Source organism: Triturus cristatus, chromosome 2_2 (assembly GCF_964204655.1).
Source record: "Triturus cristatus chromosome 2_2, aTriCri1.1, whole genome shotgun sequence".
Classification (NCBI taxonomy): domain Eukaryota; kingdom Metazoa; phylum Chordata; class Amphibia; order Caudata; family Salamandridae; genus Triturus; species Triturus cristatus.
Window position 1 is genome coordinate 698,383,698 of NC_140582.1, and position 25,031 is coordinate 698,408,728.

At 42.6% G+C, this 25,031-nt stretch overlaps 1 protein-coding gene across 6 annotated transcripts in view; it reads left to right on the plus strand.

The window, feature by feature from the left end:
* TENM3 (teneurin transmembrane protein 3) overlaps nucleotides 1–25,031 on the plus strand; it is a 1,236,182-nt gene that overhangs the window by 1,041,030 nt on the left and 170,121 nt on the right. For all 6 annotated transcript variants that reach the window (XM_085641875.1, XM_085641876.1, XM_085641877.1 and 3 more), the window contains 4 exons: nucleotides 11,043–11,257; nucleotides 22,083–22,293; nucleotides 23,249–23,350; nucleotides 23,546–23,740. In XM_085641875.1, the coding sequence (XP_085498001.1) occupies nucleotides 11,043–11,257; nucleotides 22,083–22,293; nucleotides 23,249–23,350; nucleotides 23,546–23,740 (723 nt within the window). The remainder of the gene's footprint in view (nucleotides 1–11,042; nucleotides 11,258–22,082; nucleotides 22,294–23,248; nucleotides 23,351–23,545; nucleotides 23,741–25,031) is intronic.

The window sequence follows — 25,031 nt, forward strand, 5'->3', positions numbered from 1 at the left end:
GATTGTCAAATACGTTTTTGTATTATACACAAAACATTTGTATTTTAGATGTTCCCTGAGGAAGGCGTTAAGCCGAAATGCATTGGAACACCGAACAAGATGATGCTTTGATATTGCATTTTGGGAAATGTAGTATGTTGAACAACTAGTAAGAAGATTGTGAAAATAAAGAACAATCTTGGAAAAAAATCGAATGAGTGAAAGACACACTTTGTTCACAACTAAGTAAGGCCAACACGGCCACAAACCAGTGCCCAGGGAGACACCCCACAGAGGTGGGGCTGCTACGTTTTTTGGTACTTTTCATAAGTACATGAGTGACTCCTCCATTTCGCATTTTTTCGTGGTTATTTCTGACCTCTAAGATTAATACTCTTGATAGGGTTTTTTCTTTTTCCAGGACAGTCTGGTAGCACTGCCTTGAAATACGAGTGATGTCCGCGAAGCTATTGTCTCTGTTTTGGTAGTTTATGTAAAGGATGCTTCGAGACTAAGACTACATTATTTGCGGCACAGCATGTCATTGAACGCCATTTCAATTTGTGCTAGTCCTCCCCTGTGCCAGCTGCGCTGGCAGACTGTGCTCTAAGTCAAGCTTTGCATCCTGGCTGCCACGTGGGAGAAGCCCTGCGTGGCTTCCGACACTCCTTCCTTTGGCATTTTCTGATACCCTGTATCGCTGTGCATTGGCCAACACTGAAGGGGCAAAGCTTGCGTAGCCTGTCAGCATCACTGGATGTGCTCTAATTTTCTGTCTCCTGACTCCATGACTGAAATGCACTGCTTCAGGAAATGTGTAGCCCCTATAGCTCTCACCTTGGTAGAAGATTTGCAATATTTGATCGAGCTGTAAAGATCAAACAGTGTTCACTTAGCATTCTCTGGATTCTGAGATGACTTGGGGTCTTCAGTTGACATCTGCTGTTCTCCATTACTCATGAAGGCTCCTCTGTGTCATCACAGGGTTGCCAGGCCAACAAATGCACAGTGATGAACAAAGAAGTTATATGGGATGAGTACAAATGGAACCTGTTTTCCTAATAGAAGAAGAGACTTACAAACGTTTGGATCTTGTATTCTTAAGTTCAGGTGCAGGAAGCAAGGCGTAGGCAGCGTGGACTATTTAGTGGCATGGATGTACTTTTGTGGAAACAAAACTGCTAACATTCCATCACACCTTCTACAGACATTGACCACAGAGCTTATATAGACTTCATTCTCACACAGCAGATGTCATCCAGGGCAATATTCTGTATGCAGACGAATTAGGGAAATGAAGCATGCAGAATGGAAAATTGCTAAATGAAGAGAGCATGTTTTTTCAAGTATTCTAGCAAGATTAAATCTGGTTTGAACAATTACCAAGGTCTTCTCCAGATCACTTGTCGCATGCTTTTAGCTGGTCTGTCCTTCACCATGCCGACAGACTGATTCTTGGCAAGACATTCCTCTTTCTGCAGTGCTGCCAATTGGTCACAGAGGCTGGACCTCTTATATGATATATTTGTAGAACCAACTTCGACGCTGCAAAGACTAAGGGACATTCATGTGCCAGACACGTTCAGACCATCCTGACCCTCAGTCTGAGGCGTGACTGATTTGGATCTGGAACGTGGCTGGATTAGCTTTAAATCTGCTACTTCGAAGGAGAAGAGATTTATATTTATCTTGGATGTTGGGTGACTATTGAAATGGATGCCTTAACCCCTTCCCCGCTCATGATGGAACCACTCTGTCATGAGCCATGGTTGCGCTGTGCTCATGACGGAGTGGTTCCGTCATGCTGCGGCCGTTGGCCGCCGCTCCGCCCACGTGGCGCTAATTCCCCGCCTGTGCGGGCGATTAGCGCAGTGGGCGGAGACGTGACGGAACCACTCCGTCATGAGCACAGCTCAACCGTGGCTCGTGACGGAGCGGTTCCGTCACGAGCACAGCGCCACCGTGCTGCCCCCAAACCCCCCCAGCGCCGCGGCGGAATTCCTGCCGCGGCGAACGGGTTAAAGGGTGTGAATAACAAGACTAACCTCCCCCAGCATTGTCCTCATGAGCAACAATGTGGCATTGTGGCATTAGACAGGCACTACTGTAAAAATGAAAACAATGGTGCACAAATAACCAATAGTCATCTGGGAATCCAGCCTAGTTCTGCATAAATTGAACAAATGTAGACATATGACTCTCTTGAGTTTCAGAGCTTTAAGGGAAATAATAAAAACCTACTTATTGAGGTATGCTCTGCATGAAGACTAAATCCAAGCCCTTGAAGCAAGAGATGAAGAAAATACATTAAAAATACAGCCACTTGTTTTCTTATATCGCCATTTTTCACTTTGACTTGTCACAGCTGAGCCCACTTTAGTGAGAAGGTTACATCTGTTCATATTTCTGTTAATTTCCCAGTGGTGTTTCACTATAAAGTCTGCAATGGTGCAACCAGTGGTAGATTCGCCTTGATGACCATTACCAGCACATTACAAAATGAGAAAGATGGCTTGTTTAATAGTTGTCTTAACCATGTATACCTATTGCAGACCTCTTCAGAGGTGGCGTAAACTGATTAAGTTCCTTAGTCCCCCTTAGATTTGATATTTATTACAATAACTTCAAGGCATATTGTGAAAATGCAAGACCATAATCTCCAGACTAGAGGTTTTAACAAAGTGGAGAAACTAGAGGCATGTAAATATAGTTCGATTCACAAGACTTGCCAGCACTGATAGATACTGAAGGATCCATCTCTTAATTGGAACTGAGAATGTTAAGTGTTAAATTAAAATTATTTGTATTCGCTAAAAGATCAAGTATAGATAGAGAAAATCTATCCCTTCCTCCATCTCTAGTGATAGTTGATATAGTTAAGATCTACTGGGAAACATTTTAGGAGCATAATTACAATTTAGATTTCATTTTATAGAAATTCCCTATGTTAAAAAAAAAAAAAGTAAAACCATGAGAGCAGGCTAGCTCTAGCTGAAAGTCATTAGTATGAAAAATAAGTCCCTAGAATTCCTATAAATAGTTGACCATGTTTACCAAAGATTTTAACAATTAGCTTCAATTAGCTGAAAAGGTAGAAAACTAAGTATTTTCTTCAATGTAATTGCGTTAAAAGATATGCATTCAGCTTAATATGACACATTAAGGCTTACCATCTGTTTGCAAGTGATTTCACCCCTAATTTGGAAGAAAAGGTGACTAAGTCTGTAGCTTAGCTCATAATGTGTATTTTAAATCAACAGGTGTTTTTTTGTTATTTTTTCTTGATCATATTTTGTAATTACATTGTAGGAGTTGAGGTACCTTAGAATCAATCTATACATTTTTAAGGAAATTTTAGGCAGGTTGTTTTAATCATCTGTTCTCTGTCAAATTAATTTTAACACAATGTTATGCTCTGCCTTTTGGAATATGGTTTTCAACTATGCTAAATTTGTTATAAACCTTTACACAATCTGAAACCATGAGTTAAATTAATTTAGAGCTAGTATATAGTGAACATTTTGTTCAGGCATGAGGAAGGTTTACACAGTATTTTTTTTATCCCGAAGGCATTGTTCTCTTCACGACCATTTTTCTCCCCCTCAGGAAAAAAATATTTTATTCACCAGGCCCCATCACATGCCCTCTGCTTGTTATTCACTTGGATGTATTGTAGAACAGACACATGAGCTTTTAGTTGTGGTACAACTGAAATATTGTGGCAACATAAGGTAAAACTATGGGGTTCAGTATAGGCAAATCACTTATAGTGCTCATTGACAAACATAATTTCCAACAAGCTTGTACTTCCAGGTGGTGTTTCATCATGAAAACAATTCAACTATGTCTCAAAAAGCACATAGTGTATTGTTTCTGTTGACCCCATCTATAATGACCTTAAAACAGTCACACACCGTCTAGGGTGTGATGTCTGTAGTGGTAATGCCACAGAATGGTACTAGAGTGTCAAGCAAGTCATTCACCAACGATTCTTTTGCTCTTGAAGTAATGACTGTCATGGTTAAAACCAATATTTTGGATGGGAATTAACTCTAAGGATTGGTTTATATGGTTAATCCAAAGAGCAGCTCAGTTGTGTTGCATTTACCATGATGAGAATTCCAGGAGATGTTACACATTATACCAACCAGTTTTCCTCCTAAACACGTTGACTTTGAAACCTATAATAGCTGTATCCATGAAAAGTTTGCATATGTTATTTCATGCAAGCCGTCTGTCTGCTGAGACATCTCTTTCTCCTGGATGATTTTTTGTGTCCATATATTTACATACTCTGGTGAACGTATCCATTTTGGTCCACATCCCTGATAACCAATTAATTTCCTGTTTGACTATTCCCATCCCTCTTTGGAGCGTTCAGGGATTCACCCTTCTACTTAACTGATGTATATTCATGCTCGATACTCTGAGTGTTGCTATTTGAATATCATAAGGCTTGCGTCCCGAGGAAGACCTCACCATGCAATGTACATTGGCTGGAAAGTACAGTTGTGCGAAATTGCGTAATTTGCTTTAATATATTACAAGAAATTTCAGGAAAATTACGCAAAATTAACAAAAGTGCAAATCAGTCGTTCAATGCTAGATGCCTTCTAACCTCAATTCTTTCCACGAAGATGCACCCTGTAGTAATAAAAATAACATGAAAAAGCACAAGTGGCAAGAGCAACAGCTGCTTGCTTTCTACTGCTAACAGCTACCAAAAGATGAAGCTAGCCCTGTGCAGTGGATAGTTATACTTCTTCACAAATATTCTGTATGTTTATGATGTATTAATGTTCTTTAAAGGGCTGCATGTTGGGGCAGCAAATAAAAGCATATGCATAAAGGTAGCCTCCAGTCTTGTAATGAAATTTTGCCACGAACGGCACGTTATGTGACATGGTGTAATTTCAAGAAATGTGTTTAGGATTAAATTCCCAAAATCGCATGAGTTACACAGTCTTGATTTCAAACCTTCACCTGGGCCAATTTGACACATCAATTGTTTACATTATCATTATATTATGCAGTTCAGCTCAAATATTGTACACCCAAAGAAGCTCTAAACTTGATTAATTAATTTCTGCTGTTTCACTTCACATCTTGAATCACCTGAGCACTGGGCAGTCACTGTAAAAACATTTGAATCACCATCAAAAATAAATCTTGTTTTATGATGAAATATTAAATATTTCTGAATTTATAGTTTGTTATAATCTAATTATCTCTTTTTTGTAGTGCAAATATTTTTTCTCCAATGTGTACATGGGCCAGATGCATCATTCTAGCTGACTCTCTTGGTTTAAATAATGTGCTTATTCGATCAGTATGTGCTACTGGTCTCTTCTTACACATAAATACTGGTGGCCATTGGAGTAGACCATAATACTCATTTTCAAATATGCTTATGTCTTTCAAAGTGGGTGTTATGCCCTCCTTAAATGTAATATGGTCCAGTATTGCAATCGATGAGTTCTGGTAACATCTTAAACCACATAGCCCACGTCGAGTGTTTCGTAAACATCACTAAAACCCTGACATGGCAGAGTAGGACAATGCTACCTATATCAATCATTATGCCTTTTTTATATTGCTTTTTTTTATTTTAGTGTATGTAGCACAAACAACTGTTCTTTTTAAAATGCAGCTAACAATGGGCACGGATTGGAATTTTAATATTTTGGTTTGATTGATGTTTCATGAATACATCGCCCGCATCTGGATTTATGAAATTCTGCAGTGGTGGCACTTACCCATGATTATGGAATTTACACATTTGCCACATAATTTGAATACTGGAGATTTCAATGAAATGTTGTTTCTAGCTTGAATGAATTCCATTAATACTGCCAGAGAATGTGTCTCATAATTTGCAGTTTCTTGCTTCATAATATAGTTATTTTTCCTGCATAATTCTTGTATCCATGACACTGTAACCCCCTATTTCCCGGTTGTCTGTGACACGTGAATATAAGCATTATTTAGTTTAAGTCTTACTATGATAAAATATACAATATTTGTTCATTTCATCCCAAAACATGTTTTCTGCTATCTACTGGGTGAACACTTAAATACAAAATGAGCACCGCGTGAGCATCTTCAACATTATTGGCCTTTCTGCTCGATAATGTTTACAGTATTTCAAGTTAATGTAATGTGTGATAGTTTAATTAGAAGCCCTATTGATTCTTGCAATAAAGTACATTTCCAAGAAAGGGTTTGATTTCAAATGGGTTGTGTGGCATTTGTAGTTTACCAGCAGTGTGAAGTCCCGGTGTGCAGCTATTTGCAGACGGATCTTTAGACTGTCATATCAGACAGGTTATTTCTTGGCACGAAATGGTGTGCTATTGATTGTCTATAAATGTTTCACCTTGCTTCCGGACATTCTGATTAGTGCAGCCGGCGAAAGGCTGCGCTGTCCTCTGCACTGGGCAGATGCTGGTAGTCTGCTGCTTAAAGAACCTCTTTGTGCGGCTCAAGAACAGGGAACGGATGATAATGAAGCTGCAGCAGTCCTGCAGGAACGTCTTATTGCTGCAGAAGTATAATTACCTCTGTGTCCTCCATTCCTTGTCACATTCCTTTACTTAGACAGAAAACAAGAACAGGAAATGCTGCAGGGTGAGCCCCCACCCGCTTAGACACTTACAGGCACATGCATCACCCATTTTGTGAGCGCAAACGGTGAGATTTGCAAAAATCGTCTGTTTGCGCCCGCAAAAATGGCTTTTGCGATGCATCAAGGTTCAGGGCACTCGCATTTTAAGAATTTGCAATTAATTGGATTTCTCAAATTGCGATTGCATTTAAGGAATCGCATTTTACGATTCCTTAAATGGAATGCAAGAACCACTTTACAATAGCGATTTCGCTATATGGGGCCGCAAATTACCGAGCAGTTAAACTGATCGGTAATTTGCAAAAACTTTGAAAAATGCACTTAAGTGCATTTTTCAAAGTTTTATGTTGCGCACACACATGCCCTGGGGGCATGTGTGTGCGCAACAAGGGTGCACATCACAATTTCAGGGGTGCAACAGGGTGTCCTTCTGACACCCTTGCGCCCTTGAAATTGCATGCGCAATTTGCGAGTACCTGGTACTCGCAAATTGCGCATGCAATCTCCCATTAATTCCTATGGGTCTCTAGGCCCATAGGAATGAATGGGGAACCATTCCTTAATTGCGAATCGCAAATTGCAAGTTGCAATTAAGGATTGTTTAGGAATCGCAATTTTTATAGCGATTCCTACATGCATAGGCTTTTGCGAGTCCTTAATTGCGATTCCTTAATATTCGCAATTAAGGACTCGCAAAATCCTACCTTGATGCATGTGCCCCTTAGCCTACAAGGGTTCAGCAATGGGACTGGGACTAGGAGTAATGAAGATTACTGATAAGAAGTGCAGGCATTAGTAGGAAAAAAGAGTAATACTGTAAGAATTAGGGGTGCGCCAAGTTGCTTCACCTGCAGGGTTTTCGAAAGCTTATGATTCATTCTGGACACTTGTGAGGATTCATAATCAACTATTTACTTTGCATGTCCACATTTTTACACTGCATCGGAAGATATTTTTTAACCACTTTGCTAGATAATGTTTTCTGTAATCCAAGAAAGATGGAAAGTGTATCCAAAGTTTGTTGTTGTTGCTGCAAGCCTACATTTTTCTTTGCATTAAAACTGTTCCTATGAAGAAATAGCTTGTGCAGAATCACTGTGCTCGTTTTGAATATAGATAATTGTAACATAACATTTTCACACCAGTCAAAATGTTCATGCAAATCGAAAAACGTTGCAGCCTTTGGAATCTTCACGATGGATGCAAAAAGCAAAAAAAAAATGTGCACACTGACATTAGGGACGTCTTTAACATAAATAGACACATGCAAATAAAATTGTCATCTCTCCATTAAAAAAATTCACCCCCAAACAATACTTAATAAGGTCAGCTTTGCCTTTTTATTTGAGGGCCATCCGCAGTATCCAGGAGCATTTGTTTCCTCTGCAGTAGAAAGTTTAGCCCACATGTTAGAAGCCCATCCTGAGCCTCATCATACCTGTATGCCCAGTAGTCAGTCTTGTTGATTGAATAGTTTGCCTTAAATGACTTTATTTAATAGATCATGCTTGCATCGAAAGTGATATCATTCGAAAAACAACTACAACATGTCATGACCAGACTTAAAATAATTGTTAAGAGATTGAGGGCTTCCCTTGCTTGAGAATAGTCCTTGAAGAACCATTAATGAAATAATACATATCGTTAACATACAAAACAAGCATTGGCATAGCCAATAGGTCTCACCTTTGGGACCTTATAAGTGTTTAGCTTTCAATAGTTGATGTTGCACCAAGGATATTGTGCTGCATAATTAAATACTTATAAGGTCCCAAAGGCGAGTCCTATTGGCTATGCCAATGCTTGTTTAAGCAGGCAAGCAACAACAGAAGATGTAGGAAGTATATGTTGTCTTATTAAAAGGGAAGGTGTTTTTTACTGTCACAATTTCGTGTGCAAGGAATCAACATGCAAATAAGACAATTCATGTTGTCTTCATGAAATAAACGTTCAAAAGTTAATAGTAGCTTTGATAGACTGGAAGCAAGAAGTCCTTAAAAGAATCTTGCGATTTTCTGTTGTATTTTTTTTTATTGTAGTTGGGCATCCCAAAGGCTGCTAGAAACGTGTGAACACACTATGACATAGTGATCCGACCCTCACTCGTCTTTTTCTATTTAAAGAAGCATTGACCGCGCCAATAAATCAGGCATCAATGTGCAAATGTGTGTAACATAGACATGCATAGATTCCAATTGCATGCATTAGCAGAGGGATATCAAGTGCTAATACAGCAGTGGTTTTGGCAATTAGATGTTTAAGATAACTGCTGACTGTGCAAATGATTTCCATTTAGTTTATATATTAGTTTATCTAATGTGAATATACAAAGGATCTAACCTGGACATGTGTTGGCGCATTGGCTCTGCCTATGCTTGTTACATGAAGCCCCCCCCCCTCCAAACCCCCCCCGCCTATGCTCCAGAGGTAAGTTTGCCAATGCGTGATAACGAATAAACACAAGTTCAACCCGATTTTATAAACCAGTGTGAACACAGAAGCAAATGGCGTTCACTAGAGGGCATACCACTTTGTGGACCAGCAGGAACAAGATCAAACTAGTAATCAACTAGGCATTAATCCACATGCAAGCAATGCACACAAGTTCATAGACCAAAGGTGATGGTAAAAGAGGCAACAGCGACAATGGGGATTAGAGGAACCCTTACTGAAATCAGACCTGGTGCTAATGCACATCCTGCACTAAAGCTACGTCCGGTTATCACTAGAAGAACAATATCTTCCCAGAAATAATGCATAACTAAAAATGCACAACTGGCACCCAAGCGGCCATTTTGCATTAACAGTGTGCAAACGAAATAAAACCATTAATAATAAAAAGCAGCCTTACTTGTCAGTGGCCTCGCAGGCTGGCAGTATCCGATTTTGCAGCACTGTCGCTCTCTTCTTTGTTTTACTTATGTGCTGGAGGTGAAGTGGAGGGAAGGGAGGGGGGCAAAGGGAGAGGGCTGAAGTGAGGAGAGGCACCCGAGAGGCCATTGTGGCGAGCCACGCATTTTGTAAACATTATGCCAGTACCCGTTAGTAAAACAAGCAGAAGGTCACCAAATCAGATTGCCTGAAATTAAATAAGCAACAGGTCCTCGTCTTAAACACCAGGAAGTGAGGTGCACTAGAATGCTGACCGCGTTTTGTGCTGCGGGAATGTATTTTTAAAAAAAGTAATTCAATGAAAATAAAAAGTGGAGGTGGGGGTGGACAAGTCAGAGTCGAAGCAGAGCTGGATAGTGCAGGACAGCAGAGAACAAAGAAGAGTGGAGAGCGAGGAAGCGACAGACAGCCGGTCCTCATCTTAAACACTTAAACACCAAGGGCGCACTACAATACTGACCATGTTTTGTGCTGCGCAGATCCGATTGGCTGGAATTAAATAAGCAGCAGAACAATGTCTACAGTAGTTCCGATTGAATCGGTAGCAAGGAGTCGGATAAAGTAAATACGTGTGACCGCGTTTTGAGCTGCACAGCCCGACAATCAACAACAAAGGGATTTTTTATAACGTAAATTCAATGAAAATAAAAAGTGGAGATGTGGTGGACAAGTTAAGAGTCCAAGCATAGCTGGAGAGTGCGGAACAGCGGCAAACGAAAAAGAGCGGAGAGCAAGGCACAATGGGCGCGTGCACGAGCAAAAAGGAGACGGTGCAAAAAGGAGACGGAGAGCAAACAAGCATTTGGCCGCGCGGCCGTGAATGAAAGTGACACAGCATGGCCGCACGGCCCGTGAAAGTGATTGCGATCAAGCTCGGCGAGCGAAGCGATCTGTGGTGGGGGAGGGGGAGAAGCGGGAGTTGTGTAATGGAGGATAGACAGATGGCGGCTGCGCGCGTGCACACAAGTTTGAGGCCACCACAAGCCTGTGGTGGCACTTTCAAAAGCCACTTACTAAATGTCTCACAGTGCAGCGCATGCGCTGGCTCAGGCGAGACCTAAAAAGGATCTAACTCACCAGACGAGCTAAGTCTGGTAAGAGAAAATTGGGAAAAGGTTTTCAGCCATTTAGAGGATGAAGAGTGAGAAGAGGCCAGGTGGACCCCCCCCCCCCCCCCCCCCCCCGCTCTCCCAGAGAGGTAGTAATGGAGGAGGATTACAACTGGTGTATAATAAAATACTACATTACATATATTACACCAGGTGTGATGTTGCTTTGCGTGAACCTTCAGCCACACTTGGTGGCAATGTCCTGGGGCTGTCACGTGTTAGAGGAGAATAGGTAAACAACTTAACACAATTATCTTTAACCCTTTCATGGTTCCTTTTCTGTTTGACTGAAGGCGAAAGGTGTGTTGGTGGAATACTCCATATAGTGCTTTAATTAAATTGCGAATGTGTTTTCAAATAGTTCTCACTTAACTGCAAAAAAATAAATTGTTTGTTTATACGGCTGTATTTTCATGCAAGTATGCTTTAATCTTCAGGTAAACATGGAGGATTTCCACAAGAAAATAACACCATAGACTCCGGAGAGCTTGATATTGGCCGAAGAGCTGTACAAGATGTGCCACCAGGCGTGTTTTGGAGATCACAACTCTTTATTGACCAGCCCCAGTTTCTAAAATTCAATATCTCCCTTCAGAAGGATGCATTGGTTGGAGTATATGGCCGAAAAGGATTACAACCTTCGCACACCCAGGTAGGTTTTCTATTACTTAAAGGGTAAACAGCCTATTTTATGAACCATCATTCAGGCGCGAGAGGGTGAACCAACAGACAACGATGAAGGAAACTTAAATAAATAAAAATTAAAGCCACTTTCCTTGCACTCACCGAGTCAGAGATGTGGTAAGCACAAGGTAAGTGGGTTTAATTTTTTTAATGTAAGTTTTCCTCGTCAATATCTGTTGACTCCCCCAACCCCGCTCTTACCTGCACTTGCCATAATTAGAATACTGTTTTATTCATTAAAAGGTTTCATAAAGCATTGACATTTGGATACTTGGGAGCGCTTATTACCAGCATTTGCGGTGGTACACTCATGGAGGGTTGGAGGGTAATGTGAATTTGCTAAAGGGAACCCATAACCAATACTCTTAGTCAGTACTCCTGAGAGTGAGAATAGGTGAGTTCTCTGTGAGCCCAGACAGTTCTGTTTTCAGGCCTTCCCTGAAACTGGTGTAGCATGCTCTACCTTAGGTCTTGCGTTCGGTGCTCTCCAAAACTTGGGTTCATGTCAACCCCAAGACCTGCCTCCATGTTTTATCTTGTTGAAGGATCATTTGAGATATCTGGTGTTTTACTGCTGAGTAAAATGATTGATTCAGCAAAGATCTCCTGGAACCCTACCCAAGTAATCCTTGTATTTTGTGTTTCATGCTACCACCAGGAGCCAGTGAAATGATTTCAAGGAATATTTTACATGGTTTGCCCACCCATAGATTTAGCCACAATCTGGCAGTCTGTTTTTTGAGCCATGACAGTCTTATTAATGATTTTCTTAGGGAACCCGATGTTGATGAGTTCACTGTAGCGTAAGCAGAGCAGTACTAAAGACTGCTGTTCGTTAATGTGAAATAGGCTACCCATGAAGTGTATGGTATAGGGTCAGTGTTGCACATAAGACATGTTTGCTGCACTTAAGAGAGTTGTGTCTGTGATAACATCTATGATGCTTCATATCATTCTGAGCTATTTTTTACTTACTTTCAGGCCTCTAATGACATACTAGTCTACAGAGTAATGCTTTCAAAAGAAGCTTGAATGATATGCAATATGTGAGGTCATAATCAGTGCATGATGAGGGCACAAGTTATAGTTAGCTCTGCTAACTATAGCAACATTGATGCTCACTACCTGTGACATAACAGACAAGTGTTGGGACTCATTCAATCAATCAAATAGGATTTGCATGGCACTGCTTATCATCCCTGTGGGTATCCAGGGGTTGAAGGGGATGCTGCTGCTAATATGGTCTTTAGGTCCTTCCTGAACCCCTGCAGATTGGGGGAAGTACGGAGGTGGAGGGTGAGGCCGTTACAGGACTTGGCTGCCAGGTGTGAGAAGGTGCGGCCACCGCTCCTGCGGATCAAGGGTGTGGGCCAAGAAGCGGGATGAGGATCAAAGTATGTTGGTAGAAGCTCACCTTGTGATTGAGTTAGACTGGGCACTTGTGAAGAGCTTTGTAGGCATGGGTGAGCAGTTTGAACTGGCAATGTTTGCTGACAGGGAGCCAGTGTATGGCTTTGGGGTGGGAGAAAGATGTGGGTCTGCCTCAAGAGGTCAAGGATGAGCCTGGCTGCTGCATTTTGGAAGGTATGGAGTCTGTTTAGTAGTTGAGCTGTGATTTCTACGTAGAGTGAGTTGCCGTATTCCAGGCAACGAGGGCTCAGGTGACGGTGAATCTGATTTTAAAGGGTAGCCATTTGAAGAGTAAGTGCAGGGTGAGAAGGCAAGAGGATGAGACGGCGTTTATCTGCTTCCTCATCAAGTGTTTGCTTTCAAGAATTATTCCAAAGTTTCTAGCATGCTCTGTGGGTATCGGTGTAAGTCTGAGCACTGTTGGTCATCAGGAGTCATCCCACAGGGAGTTGGTGATCTCAAAGATGAGTATTTCTGTTTTTTCTTTGTTGAGTTTGAGGCATCTACTTTGCATCAAGCCTGCGATGCTGGTCATGCACCTGTGGAAGTTAGATTTGGCATTAGTAGGGGCTGAGGAGAGTGAGAGGATGAGCAGTGTGTCATCAGCGTAGGAGATGATGGTCATGGTGTGGGATCTGGCCAGGGGTGCCTTGTAAGTGTTGAAAAAGTTGTGCTTAGAGCAGATCCTTGTGGGATGCCTCAGATTATGTTTTTCGGTCCCGAGGTGAAAGGTGGGAGGCGGACGCTTTCGGTACGTCCGGAGCTGAAATGAAGAGACCCATTCGAGGTCTTTCCCTTGGATTCCCAATTGGTGGAGACTGAGCAGGAGGGTGTGGTGGGACACAGTGTCAAATGCTGCTGAGCGATTGAGGATAATAAGGGTAGCGGTCTCCCCCCTGTCTAGGAGGGTCCTGATGTAACCTGTGGCCGCAATCATGGTGGTCTCAGTGCTGTGATTTGAGAGAAATCTTGACTGGGAGGAGTCTAGAAGGTTGTTCTTCTCCAGGTGGGCGCAGAGTTGAAGGTTTATTGTGTTCTCTAGCACTTGAGCTGGAAAAGGCATTATGGAGATAGGGTGGTAGATTTTTTGGTCTTTTGGGGTCTGCCATGGGTTGTTTGAGGAGCAGTTTGATTTATGTGTCCATCCTTCAGGGAAAGAGGCAGATGTGATGGAAGCATTGATGATTGTGATGAGCTCTTTACTGATGGTGTTTTCTGCTGGGTTGAACATTTGCTGGGGGCAAAGATCGTCGGGGGCCCCTGAGTGAATGACGCACATGATGGTGGCAGTTGTGTCCACAGAGAGAGGTTCCCATGTGTTTAGGGATCTTTCCTGGGGGTCAGAGTTGCTGAATAGCCTGTTGAGTTCAGTTATTGGGGGTCGAAGTTCTCATAGATGGTGGCAGTTTTGGTGTAGAAGTCGGCAAGTGTTTTGCAGAGCTCCTGTGAGGGGTTTACGGTGTTCTCGGTGGCTGTGAGGTTGGAGAACTCTTTGATGATGCAGAATAGTTCCTTGCTGTGGTTTGAGCTTGCATCCAGGTGAAGGGCCAGGGCGTTTGTTTTTGTGGTTGTGAGCTGGTGGTGGTTAGTGTTAGTTTGAAGTTGCCATGTCTGTCTTTAATTTTGCTGGTTATTATCTCTATTAGATGGTGACTGATGGTATCGGTACCACCGGCAAACTATTGGAGTGCTGGCGTATCTTTCTAAATTGTAGACAGAAGCAGTCTATATATGTCATTAGATTTAGCTGAACCTGTTTGCTGTATTATGTTTTATTTGTTAACTCCTTGCTTTAGAGTGATTTGTTATTTCAAGTGTCTGGCTTCTGTTTCTGGAGCTGTAAATTATAAAGAAATAATTGACTATAGCTCACATTCAAAAGCAATCAATGTGTGGCTGAAAGTCGTCTTTGACCCTTTCTAAAAATGTCACTTGTATTGCTACAAGAAGATCAATAAGTTCATTTAAAGAGACTTTCACAAATAACAAAGGTCGTTGATGGCTTAAAGCAGAACTAAATGAAAGGAGAGGTAGATTTTTTATGCACATAGAAAAGTAATTGATTTGTCTTAATTAGCAAAAAATAATGAGAATGTTTATCAGTAAGTATCTAGACTATAAAAGCATACCAAGAACCCGAGATGAGAAAATAAAATGTTTTTAGAAACTTAGAATTTTTAATGGATCATGTATCCAATTATGGAAAAAATGTGAAGCATTTAAATAATTATTTAAATCAGAAATATTACTTTTTAGCAAAGCTATTCTGGAAGGAGGCATAAATACGGCACATTTGTGGCTCATATTCCTAGGGTGAACATTCAGCTGGTTCAATTATATGGCAGGCATAGTGCATCTAATCCCTTTGCTCTTAGCAATGAGGATTAGGTTGATGCTTGCAGAATACAAAGCACCCTAAAACCGGGTGTATTCTAAGCGATTCACCCCTATGCAAATAAAACAATGGAAGTGTCTAATGTCCCCAAATAAATAAGACCGATACACATTCCACCTCTAAAGAAAGGGTATCGTTTTTCATATGCAAATCAATAGGTGGATACAAGACCATTAACACCTAAAATATTGTGTAGACTAAAACGAAAATCCTCCCCCAAAAATGTAAGACTGTAACCACTACACAATCCAAACTGCTGATCGTATTGGTGGCATGGTTTTGGATGCTTACATCCTCGATGTGCACTTAAAGCAGATAGTCAGAAAAGCATGAGCATAAAGGAAACACACCAAGTCCCAAATAAGCAGGCCTACTGCAAGCACTGTCATAAATGTGCATACTAAAAGCATTGAATGTCCCATGCCGTTCAATATACTGGATGTTCACCAAACACCAAGGAACTCACCGCACTGGAATCTACAGTTCCAAAGAAATGGATGGACAGAAAGCATCACAAACTCCAAACAATCGGATGGGCTGGGGTTTCTCTAAACCCCTTAGCAATGGGCTGACTGGATTATTCTGCTTGATGGAAAATTAATTCATAATCTTCATAATCTTTCTAAAATGTCACCACTGATAGTTGCTGCTACAGGCAAGACGAGTGTGTGATAAATAAGGCTCCCTGTTTTCCGTTTTTACAGATAAATACAGACCGAAACATTTATTTTCTTGTCTGTATTTATTTTTAAATGTGGATAAAAACGGAAATTGGGTGGCTTTTTGAGTAATTTTAAATACTGTGTGTCATGACTGCCAGGCCAATAGCTGTGTGGATTGATAGGTAAGAGGGTTAGAAAACAAAGAAATTTAATAAAGATGTTTTAACAGCAGTAGATATGAACAAGGTTGATACTGAAATCTGCATATTTTCATCTAAGTGCATTGATTTATCTTTTGCAGGTGTTCACAGCATTGAAACATGGCGGGCACTCAACCATGAGTGCATATTTTGCGGTTAAATAAATGTGGAAATATACTAATTTCAGCTTCATTTTTCCACAAAACCCAAAATAAATATGGATAAATACAGATAAAAGTAGCAAAAAATAAATATGGATAAATACAGACAGAAATGTCAAAGTATATACCATAAAACCGGGAGCCCTAGTAATAAATAAGGATTTTTGAGTAATTGTAAAAATGTGAAAAACTTCAAAGAGTTCTGGACAGATTTCGTTTTTCAATCTGTTAGCCACATAGAGCACAGTGTCTCATGAAATATGTGGAATCCGGAATAGCCGGGGAGAGGACACCTGCCTTTCTCACCTCTGTTGCTTTTTGTAGCTGGCAAATCCATCTCTCTGCACAGAGACAAGATGCTCATGACCCCCAATTAATCGCTACATAAACTCCTTCGTCGTTGGGGTTGGGGACCGTGCTCTATGTGGCTAACAGATTGGAAAACGAAATCTGTCCTGAACTCTTTGAAATTCTTACATTTTTACAATGCACGTAACACTTTATTAACATGATGCATGCACATTATGAAATGTGTTTGATGGCTGGAGAGAAAAACGCTATTAGCAATACAAGAATACTCACCACAACACTAAGGTACTTTACCAATGCATCCTGGGACTTGTAGGTTGCTGTCTGGTCACGTGATGCAGGAGATTTAAAGCACCTTTGTCTGGACACTGCTTATACTTCAATCCTATGACTAAGGCGTAACGGCTGAAACGCATCAGGAAATGAAAGACTTTTCAATCTGCAGACACTCTTAACTTGGAGACTAAGGGCCTCATGTAGGAAGCCAAATACCGGTCGGTAACGGCCGAAATTCGGTAAATATCCCGTTACCGACCGGTATTTAGGCATTTGCTATGTAGGGGGCTGATTTCTGGATTCGGTATTTACCGAATCGGAAATTAAGAAATCGGTAAAATACCAATTCGGTAAATACCGAATCCAGAAATCAGATGTAGGGAGCACTCTAAAGGGTGAAAGTTAGTATTAGAAATTCGTTATTTACCACCAAATACAGGTTGGTGATAAATAACGAATACCTTGCAAAAAGCAATATTTTGCAGATTTGAGAGTGCCATGTGGCAGACATACATGCCCTTAGGGCATGTATGTGCGCCACATGTGCACACATGCAAGATTCAGGGGTGCAACAGGGTGTCAATGTGACACCCTGCCACCCTTGAATATGCTCCCCCCATTACCGAATCGGTATTTACCGAATCGGTAATGAGGCATACCTTCCCATTGATTCCTATGGGCCTCCAGGCCCATAGGAATCAATGGGAAGGTATGTCTCATTACCGAATCGGTAAATACCGATTCATAATTACCGAATTTTTCCGATTCGGTAAACTTTACCGAATCATTACCTACATCACATTTACCGATTCATAAATACCGAATCGGTAATATTCGGTATTTATGAATCGGTAAATGTGAGGCTACCTACATATGGCCCTAAATGTGTTTCCATGAATTGGCCTCAGCAACATTCTTTGATCTATCTATCTATCTATCTATCTATCTATCTATCTATCTATCTATCTATCTATCTATCTATCTGTCTGTCTGTCTGTCTGTCTGTCTGTCTGTCTGTCTGTCTGTCTGTCTGTCTGTCTGTCTGTCTGTCTGTCTGTCTGTCTGTCTGTCTGTCTATATATATATATATATATCTCCCCCTTTTGGGGTTAGAGTGCCAGATAACGTTTGAAAAATAGGAGCAGAGAACTCTGGGTAGTTCCCTAGTTTTTAGAAGAAGAGCAGAAGAGGGATACTCCGAATATGCTCACCTCAAATGTTTTTCAAGCAACCTTTTTAAGTATAGGATTAGCACAGTGCCATTCACGCCGAGCTGTAAAATGACAAAAGCCTTTTATTACTCCAGGCACAGTATTACAGCTTTGGATTGGTATAAATACCATCCAAGTGTAACCGGAATGAACACAAGCAACCCCTGACACATGTTTCACTATCACTATAGCTCTTTGGAGAGGTTTAGCTTTGCCCAAACACAAGGGATTACCTAGTATAAGTCAAAACAAAACCCTTTCAGAGTGTTGGGAGTGTCACATAAATTATGCAAAAAAGAAGCAGAGAACCCAGGGTAGTTTCAAAGTTTAAGTGGAGAGCCTCTCCTGTATAGAGCACCCTACAACACCAGTGACGCTCCGAATATGCTCCCCTCAAATGTCTGTTTTTCTAGCAAAGTTTTTAAGTATAGCATTAGCACACTGCCATGCACGCCAATCTAGAAAGGGGCAAAGTCTTTTGCCATTTCTACAGCAAAATCCTTGAGCATTGGATTATCACAGTGCCATCCATGCCGAGCTGTAAAATGCTTGGTATTATGTAGTTTAATTGTAGCCCAACATTTGGGAGATCTTTAAGTCTACTAACCAACCAATCAAAACATCACTACTTGTGTAACCATCCCACCTTTTACAATAGACCGTTGCAAACAGTCACAAGCTCTGCCTTACCACCCAGCAAAAAGTTATGCCATAGTGCTACTGAGAGGTATTTTGTTAACCCTGCGTGTCAACTACTTAAAACATGTTTAGTCGTGCCTAACAGCCTCTTTAAATAAAAAAGGAGAAATCCCCTTTCCGGCTTTCCTCTTATTTGATAGATGGAACTGCACCAAACAATGTATTGCATTTGCTTCCTCGGTAGGAAGAGATAGTCTCCTGGCTTGAATTAAAGATTTTTTTATTTCTATTTTTCTTATAAGAATTATTAAATTAATTGATACTTATTAAGATCCAGACTCCAGTCAGGAATATTTTAACTTGATTCTGCAGTTATAGCACAGATCAAGATTCCCCCAGTGCATTGACATGTTATCATAACAAGTTCACAACACATACACATTAGGACATGTTAAGTGTTGTTTTTAAAGTAATTGTGAAGAGAAGCATGGCTTGTTGGAGCTCTTCTGTGCAGTGCTGTTTACTCATGCCACTATCACGTTCCACAGGACCTGCTTACCCTCATGGAATCAGATGAGGGAAGGTCACACATGAACAGCCCTAAGTGCAGGAACCACCTCCGCCCAAGTCATAGATGAATACAGTTCACAAAAAAAGCTTTACTATGTGCAACGCCGCATAGCTGTCATGCGTCCTCATTCCAAATAATATAGTTTGAGTAAAACAGCGTGTTGCAATTTATGTTGTTAATATGGATTCATCTACCAAAGAGAACTCCATAGAAGGAAAAACACTGCATATATACGAGTTGTTTCAATTATATCATTTCTGCAGACCGAGGGCGCTGGAGGTAGATGGATTCGAGATTACGGCAGGCTGACAGTAACCTACTGCCTTCTAAATACACTGTTTTTGGTAGAATTACAAAATAAAAATGATGCTGTAGCGCTGGGGCGGGGCACGCGTCAGGGTTGCCCCTTGTCACCGCTCCTGTTTGCATTGGCCTTGGAGCCCTTGGCGGAGTGGCTGCGGTGGCACCCCTCCATCCGTGGTCTCCGCTGGACCCCCGAGCATGAGGACCGCGTGTCCCTCTACGCCGATGATATCCTTTTGTATCTCGCCTCCCCGCGCAACTCGCTGATTGTCCTGGTTGATGTTCTGCGCTCCTTCGGTCGTAACTCAGGCCTTGTCATCAACTGGGCGAAATCCTGCGTGTATGTGCTCTCCGGGGAGGCTCCGGCCCTACCACGGGACTGCCCGATCCAGATTGCCTCCCAGGGGTTCCGGTACCTCGGTATATATATTACTCTAGACCCGGAGGTCCGCTACGAGCGGAACTTGCTGCCCCCCCTCCAGCGCTTGCGGGAGGACGTTGCGCGCTGGCGGCGTCTTCCGCTTTCGCCGCTTGGCCGAGCGGCCTTGTTTAAGATGATGTCCTTGCCGCGCTTTCTGTATGCGCTTCAGAATACTATGGACTTGGTTCCGGCGCGCTACTTCCGTGAGGTGGAGAGCCTGCAGCGGCGCCTGTTCTGGGACGGGAGGCCGCGTATTGCTCTGGCTAAATTGACGCTCCCGTGGTACGATGGGGGGGTCGCCCTCCCGGACATTAAACGGTATTACTGGGCCTCCCAGCTAGCTGCAATTAATCATGGCCTTTACGGGCCCGCCCTGAACCCGGCATTTGAAATGGACAAGATGCTCCTGCCCGGTGGCGACTACAATCGAGCGCTCTACTCTGGCGCGCCCGACTCCCGTCTGACGGGACCGACGCGTGTCATGGTGCGTGTCTGGCACGCGGCTAATGCAGCGATGGGGTGGAAGGACCGTTTGACCCGGGCGACACCGCTATATGCGTCTGAGAGGTTGGGCTCCCTGTGGACATCGAAGGGCTTCGAGAAGTGGGACACGATCGGAATCAGCACAGTGGGAGATCTCTGGACGAGGGGGGGATTCAAAACTTTTGAGACGCTGCAGACGGAGTTTCAGCTGCAAGGCAGTGAGTACTTTCGGTACTTACAAGTCCGCCATGCGCTGGGCTCCGTCTTCCCGGATGTCGTGTCCATTCCGGAGTCTTCCCCCCTGGAGGACCGAGTGCTGGATGGCCATGTCCCAGACAGCACGATCTCCCTTATATATAAAAAGCTGATCAACGACAGATCGTGCCTGCTGACTAGTCTCCGCGAGGCCTGGGTTGCCGACGGGTTGGAACTGGACGACGAGGACTGGATCTCCGCGGTGGCCTCTCCGAAGGAGGTGGCCATCCCGGCTCGCCTTCGCTTCGTCCAGCTTAAGATCCTCCACCGGGTTTACGTGACGGGGCCAAGGCTTCTACGTATGGGCTTTGCTGGTGACGGATTGTGTAAGCGTGGCTGTGGTGCTTTGGCAACTTTCATGCATATTCTGTGGGAGTGCCCAAAGGTGGAGCGATTCTGGCGTGGTGTGCATGAGGTCCTGCGTGTGGTTACGCGTGTCGCGCTGTTGCCTGAAGCGAGGAGATGCTTGCTGAATGTGTGGGAACCAAATGACTATTCGGTCCCGCAGAAGCGGTGGGTGACTCTGGGATACATGATAGCTAAGCGTGACATTGCTCAATTGTGGGGATCCCGGAGGCCCCCGGCGGTGTTGGCCTGGAAAGAACATATGGATTGGTGTATGTTTCGTGAAAAGGTAGTGTATGTGGCGAGGGGTAAGCCTGGGGCGTGGGTGAAAATCTGGGGCCCCTGGAACGCCTATCGCGGGGGTATTTGTGAGCCGCCACTGCTACCGGCCGCCTCACCAGCTCCGTCCCCCTAGCCGACCCCCTCCCCTAGCCGCGGGCATGTGGTTCCCCTGTCCTTGATCTATTCCCATTCCCCTCTTCAGAGTTTGGCTGCTGGTTGGGATCCCCCACTTAAGGAGCACGTGCCGTCACTTTGGATTGCGGGTTGCCTTGCGGGTGTGGTTTTTTGTGTTGTTCTGTTTGGAAAAAAAGGAAACCGTATTGTGGGCTTGGAGTTATGTGGCCTGCGCCATTGATATCTCCTGATTTACCGATCTGCACCGCCAAGAGACTTTTACTGTAGGTATGTCATATGCTTCTGCCACTCTAGCGGCCGGCCGGATGGTTGTAGGCCCATACCTGTAACCTTTTTTAACATGTAATAAACGGTTTCAAAAAAAAAACAAAAAAACAAAAAAAAAAATGATGCTGTAGTAGAAAAAATATGTTGGTGCTGTAGATTGCAGAAAGCTTGCTTGCATTGATGAGCCCGAATGGCCCAGCTATCACGAGAACATTTAGAAATAAGCTCACAGTGAGGAGATACATAAACAAGAAATTGAGAAAGAGTGTGATTGACAAAGGGCTGTGAGAGAAATATCTGTGGATTAAAAGTTAAAGGGGTAATAAAGTAGAAACAGCAAATCATGAGATTCAGGATACAGCCCAATTCTAACTCAATGTGTGCAAAAAAATGAATGTACATTTTTAAAAATAATTGTTGTTTGTATATTTTAAAGGCTGTCACTGAACTCTTTTTGTGTTTCTGCAGTACGACTTTGTGGAACTTTTGGACGGTAGCCGACTAATTGCAAGAGAGAAACGTAACTTACTTGAGGCGGATCGAGGAGAGCGTCAAGCAAGATCGGTTAACGTTCAAGAGGCTGGTTTCATTCAGTACCTTGATGCAGGAATTTGGCACCTGGCTTTCTACAATGATGGCAAAAACCCTGAGCAGGTGTCCTTCAACACCATCGTTATAGGTAAGCACATAATTCTGGAGGTGTTGAGAAAGCAAATTCTTAAGCCCTCCATGTGCACGATCATTGTAGATTTGGAAAAAGCAGATGCCGTATGTTGGCACTCAAGCCCCCTTTCTCCTTGGAAGGGCAGCCTTCAAAAACAAAGGATGCATTGACATTCCTCCAAAGGAAGTGCATCCAGCATCTGGAATTTGAACCCCCTCGAGAGATTAGGATGAACATGGAAGCTTCAAAAAGAGAGATGAATCATGGTCTATTCCATTGCCAACTTCAGACATAACCTGTTCCTCGCTCACTGGAATCCTGTTGTTGTCGACACTCTCATTACATCTTTATGAAAATGGGGCATTTGTATTTTTGTCATTATTGCTTTGATGTTGTTTTTCTAGATTTGCTGCCCTTGAGAACATTCTGTTTTGTGTATTTTATTAAATAAGACGTTTCCATTTTTTTTCCCTTCTAAATGTTTTTGGGTTCAATTTGTACATCTCTCCGACACCTCTGGGTTACGGCCCTCGCTATATAGAGCTGCTAATAAATCCGCATAAGCGATGCAGAGCTGCAGTCCTGCATAGTGATTGCCATGTGCAGAGAGAAGCACTTCCGTGTTAATTTGTTCTTCATTAAAGCTCTCTGGTCGCCCAGCCGCAGAGGGCTGAGGTTGTCGTGTGTGTTTCTCGTCCAGCAGCATTATGTGTATTGTGAATGGCCATGTCATACTCAAATCCTTAAATGTCTGGTTTTGTACCAGACGGTAATAACATGCTCTAAGCAGTAATTGCAGGAAATTGGTGAGTATTTTCTGCTCTCAGATTACAGACGGCTGTACAGGTTGCTGCCGTGATTGAAATAGCTGCCAGTCCCCACAGCAGTTTAAAAAGGGTGTACCCAAGGAACCACCGTGATTGGGAGGTGTCTAATAATCTTATTTTGCCTCCTGTTTCTCCCACTTCAGAGTCTGTGGTCGAATGCCCCCGAGATTGCCATCGAAATGGAGAATGCGTTTCTGGAAGTTGCCATTGCTTTCCCGGATTTCTGGGTCCCGATTGTTCAAGAGGTATAGGAATTAGACGTTCTTGTTAAATAGATATGAATTAGGCTGAAGCAACACGAGTAGTGACTAATTCCATAAAAAAAAAAGAGAATGAAGGAAAAGGAACTGCCAAGGCTTGTTTCATGGCAGCTTCCCTTCTTTCAAATGATTGCTATGAAAAGATCCCTGTTAATTCTCCTGACCTGTTTTGTTTCACAGCAGCCTGCCCTGTGTTGTGCAGTGGGAATGGGCAGTACTCCAAAGGACGTTGTCTCTGTTACAGTGGCTGGAAGGGGACAGAGTGCGACGTGCCCAACACACAGTGCCTCGACCCGACATGTGGGGGCCGTGGGATTTGTCTGATGGGGTCCTGTGTCTGCAACTCTGGCCACAAAGGAGAAAACTGCGATGACGGTAAATGGAAGATACTCCTTTTTTTAATTTTTTTTTATTGTTTTTTATTTGTCTTGATTTGGATGTGTTGGAAATTGCTAACATCCTATTTGCTCCGAGTACAATTTTGTCTGATCTGTGGTGTGTTTGTGTGTGCGTATATATATATATATATATGTGCATACCTATATATAGTGATAGAGTGCTCAACAAAAGGATGTGAACCCAGGAGTGTTTATAGAAAGTTTACAATAAGGAGGAGAATTGGTGGACGCTTAAGACTTGAGGGGATAGTGTTTATGATCAATGGTAAATGCTTCATACCCTAGATCTGCGTTCAAATCTGTCATTTGCAGTAGATGTTGAAGCTAGGGTTTGCATGTGGTGGCTTCTATTGCTCTAATAGAGAGGAAGTAGACAGACATTGCTTCATTAAAAAAAGTCCCTTTAGCAGCCGCTTCATGTTCCGTCATATTCTAAGGTCCTAGAGACTGAAACTTTGCAAAGATTATTAGTGCTGCAGGCAAACAAGCATTTGCAATGCCAATAGGTCTCGCCTATGAGAGCTGTTGGCTTTGGCAATGTTTTGTAAACATGCTATACAGCAGCGTAAAGTAATTTAAAAATGTGCTATGATGCAGCCAGGGCTTGTGCACATTTTTTTTAACATGCACTAGTGCTGGATGCATCATACTGTTTTTTTGCCATGTTGCAAAGCAGCCACACTGCTATACAGCATGCTACACATCATTGTCAAAGTTATAATTGCCCATGCTACACAGCATGAGCAAAATGCAATGGCAGAGCCCGCAGTCTCAAAGGCGAGGCTTTATTGGCTTTGATACTGCTTGTTAGGTCCTGGCATAACTCCCCTGTTCTGAGCAAAGCAGGTAGTCTCCCTTATGTATGAAACAGGAAAAAAATATGATATGGCTAAAAATCCTATCACATAAAGAAAGCACTTGCTCCAATGTCCATGTCTGAGTGAAAATACATCTGGAAGCAGATAGCATCTCCTGAAACAATAAAAGCAGATAGCCTCTGTTGTCATAATAAACATCCATTTCAAAGAAGAAAAGGGCATCTTTGAAATGCATCTGGCATACTAAAACATATTTACACATGGCAAGAGGTTCAACAGGGACGACGGAAGAAGAAATTAAAGTAGTGCCTTAATCACGGCTCGATCAGTGGAAGGGTAGCAATCAAGCTGAAGCAATCAATACTTGGTCCATGCTCCAGCTAAAAGAAGAGGAAGTGAAGCTAGCATGTGCTGGCCAATTAGACTGCAGCAAACAAGAGTGACAATGAA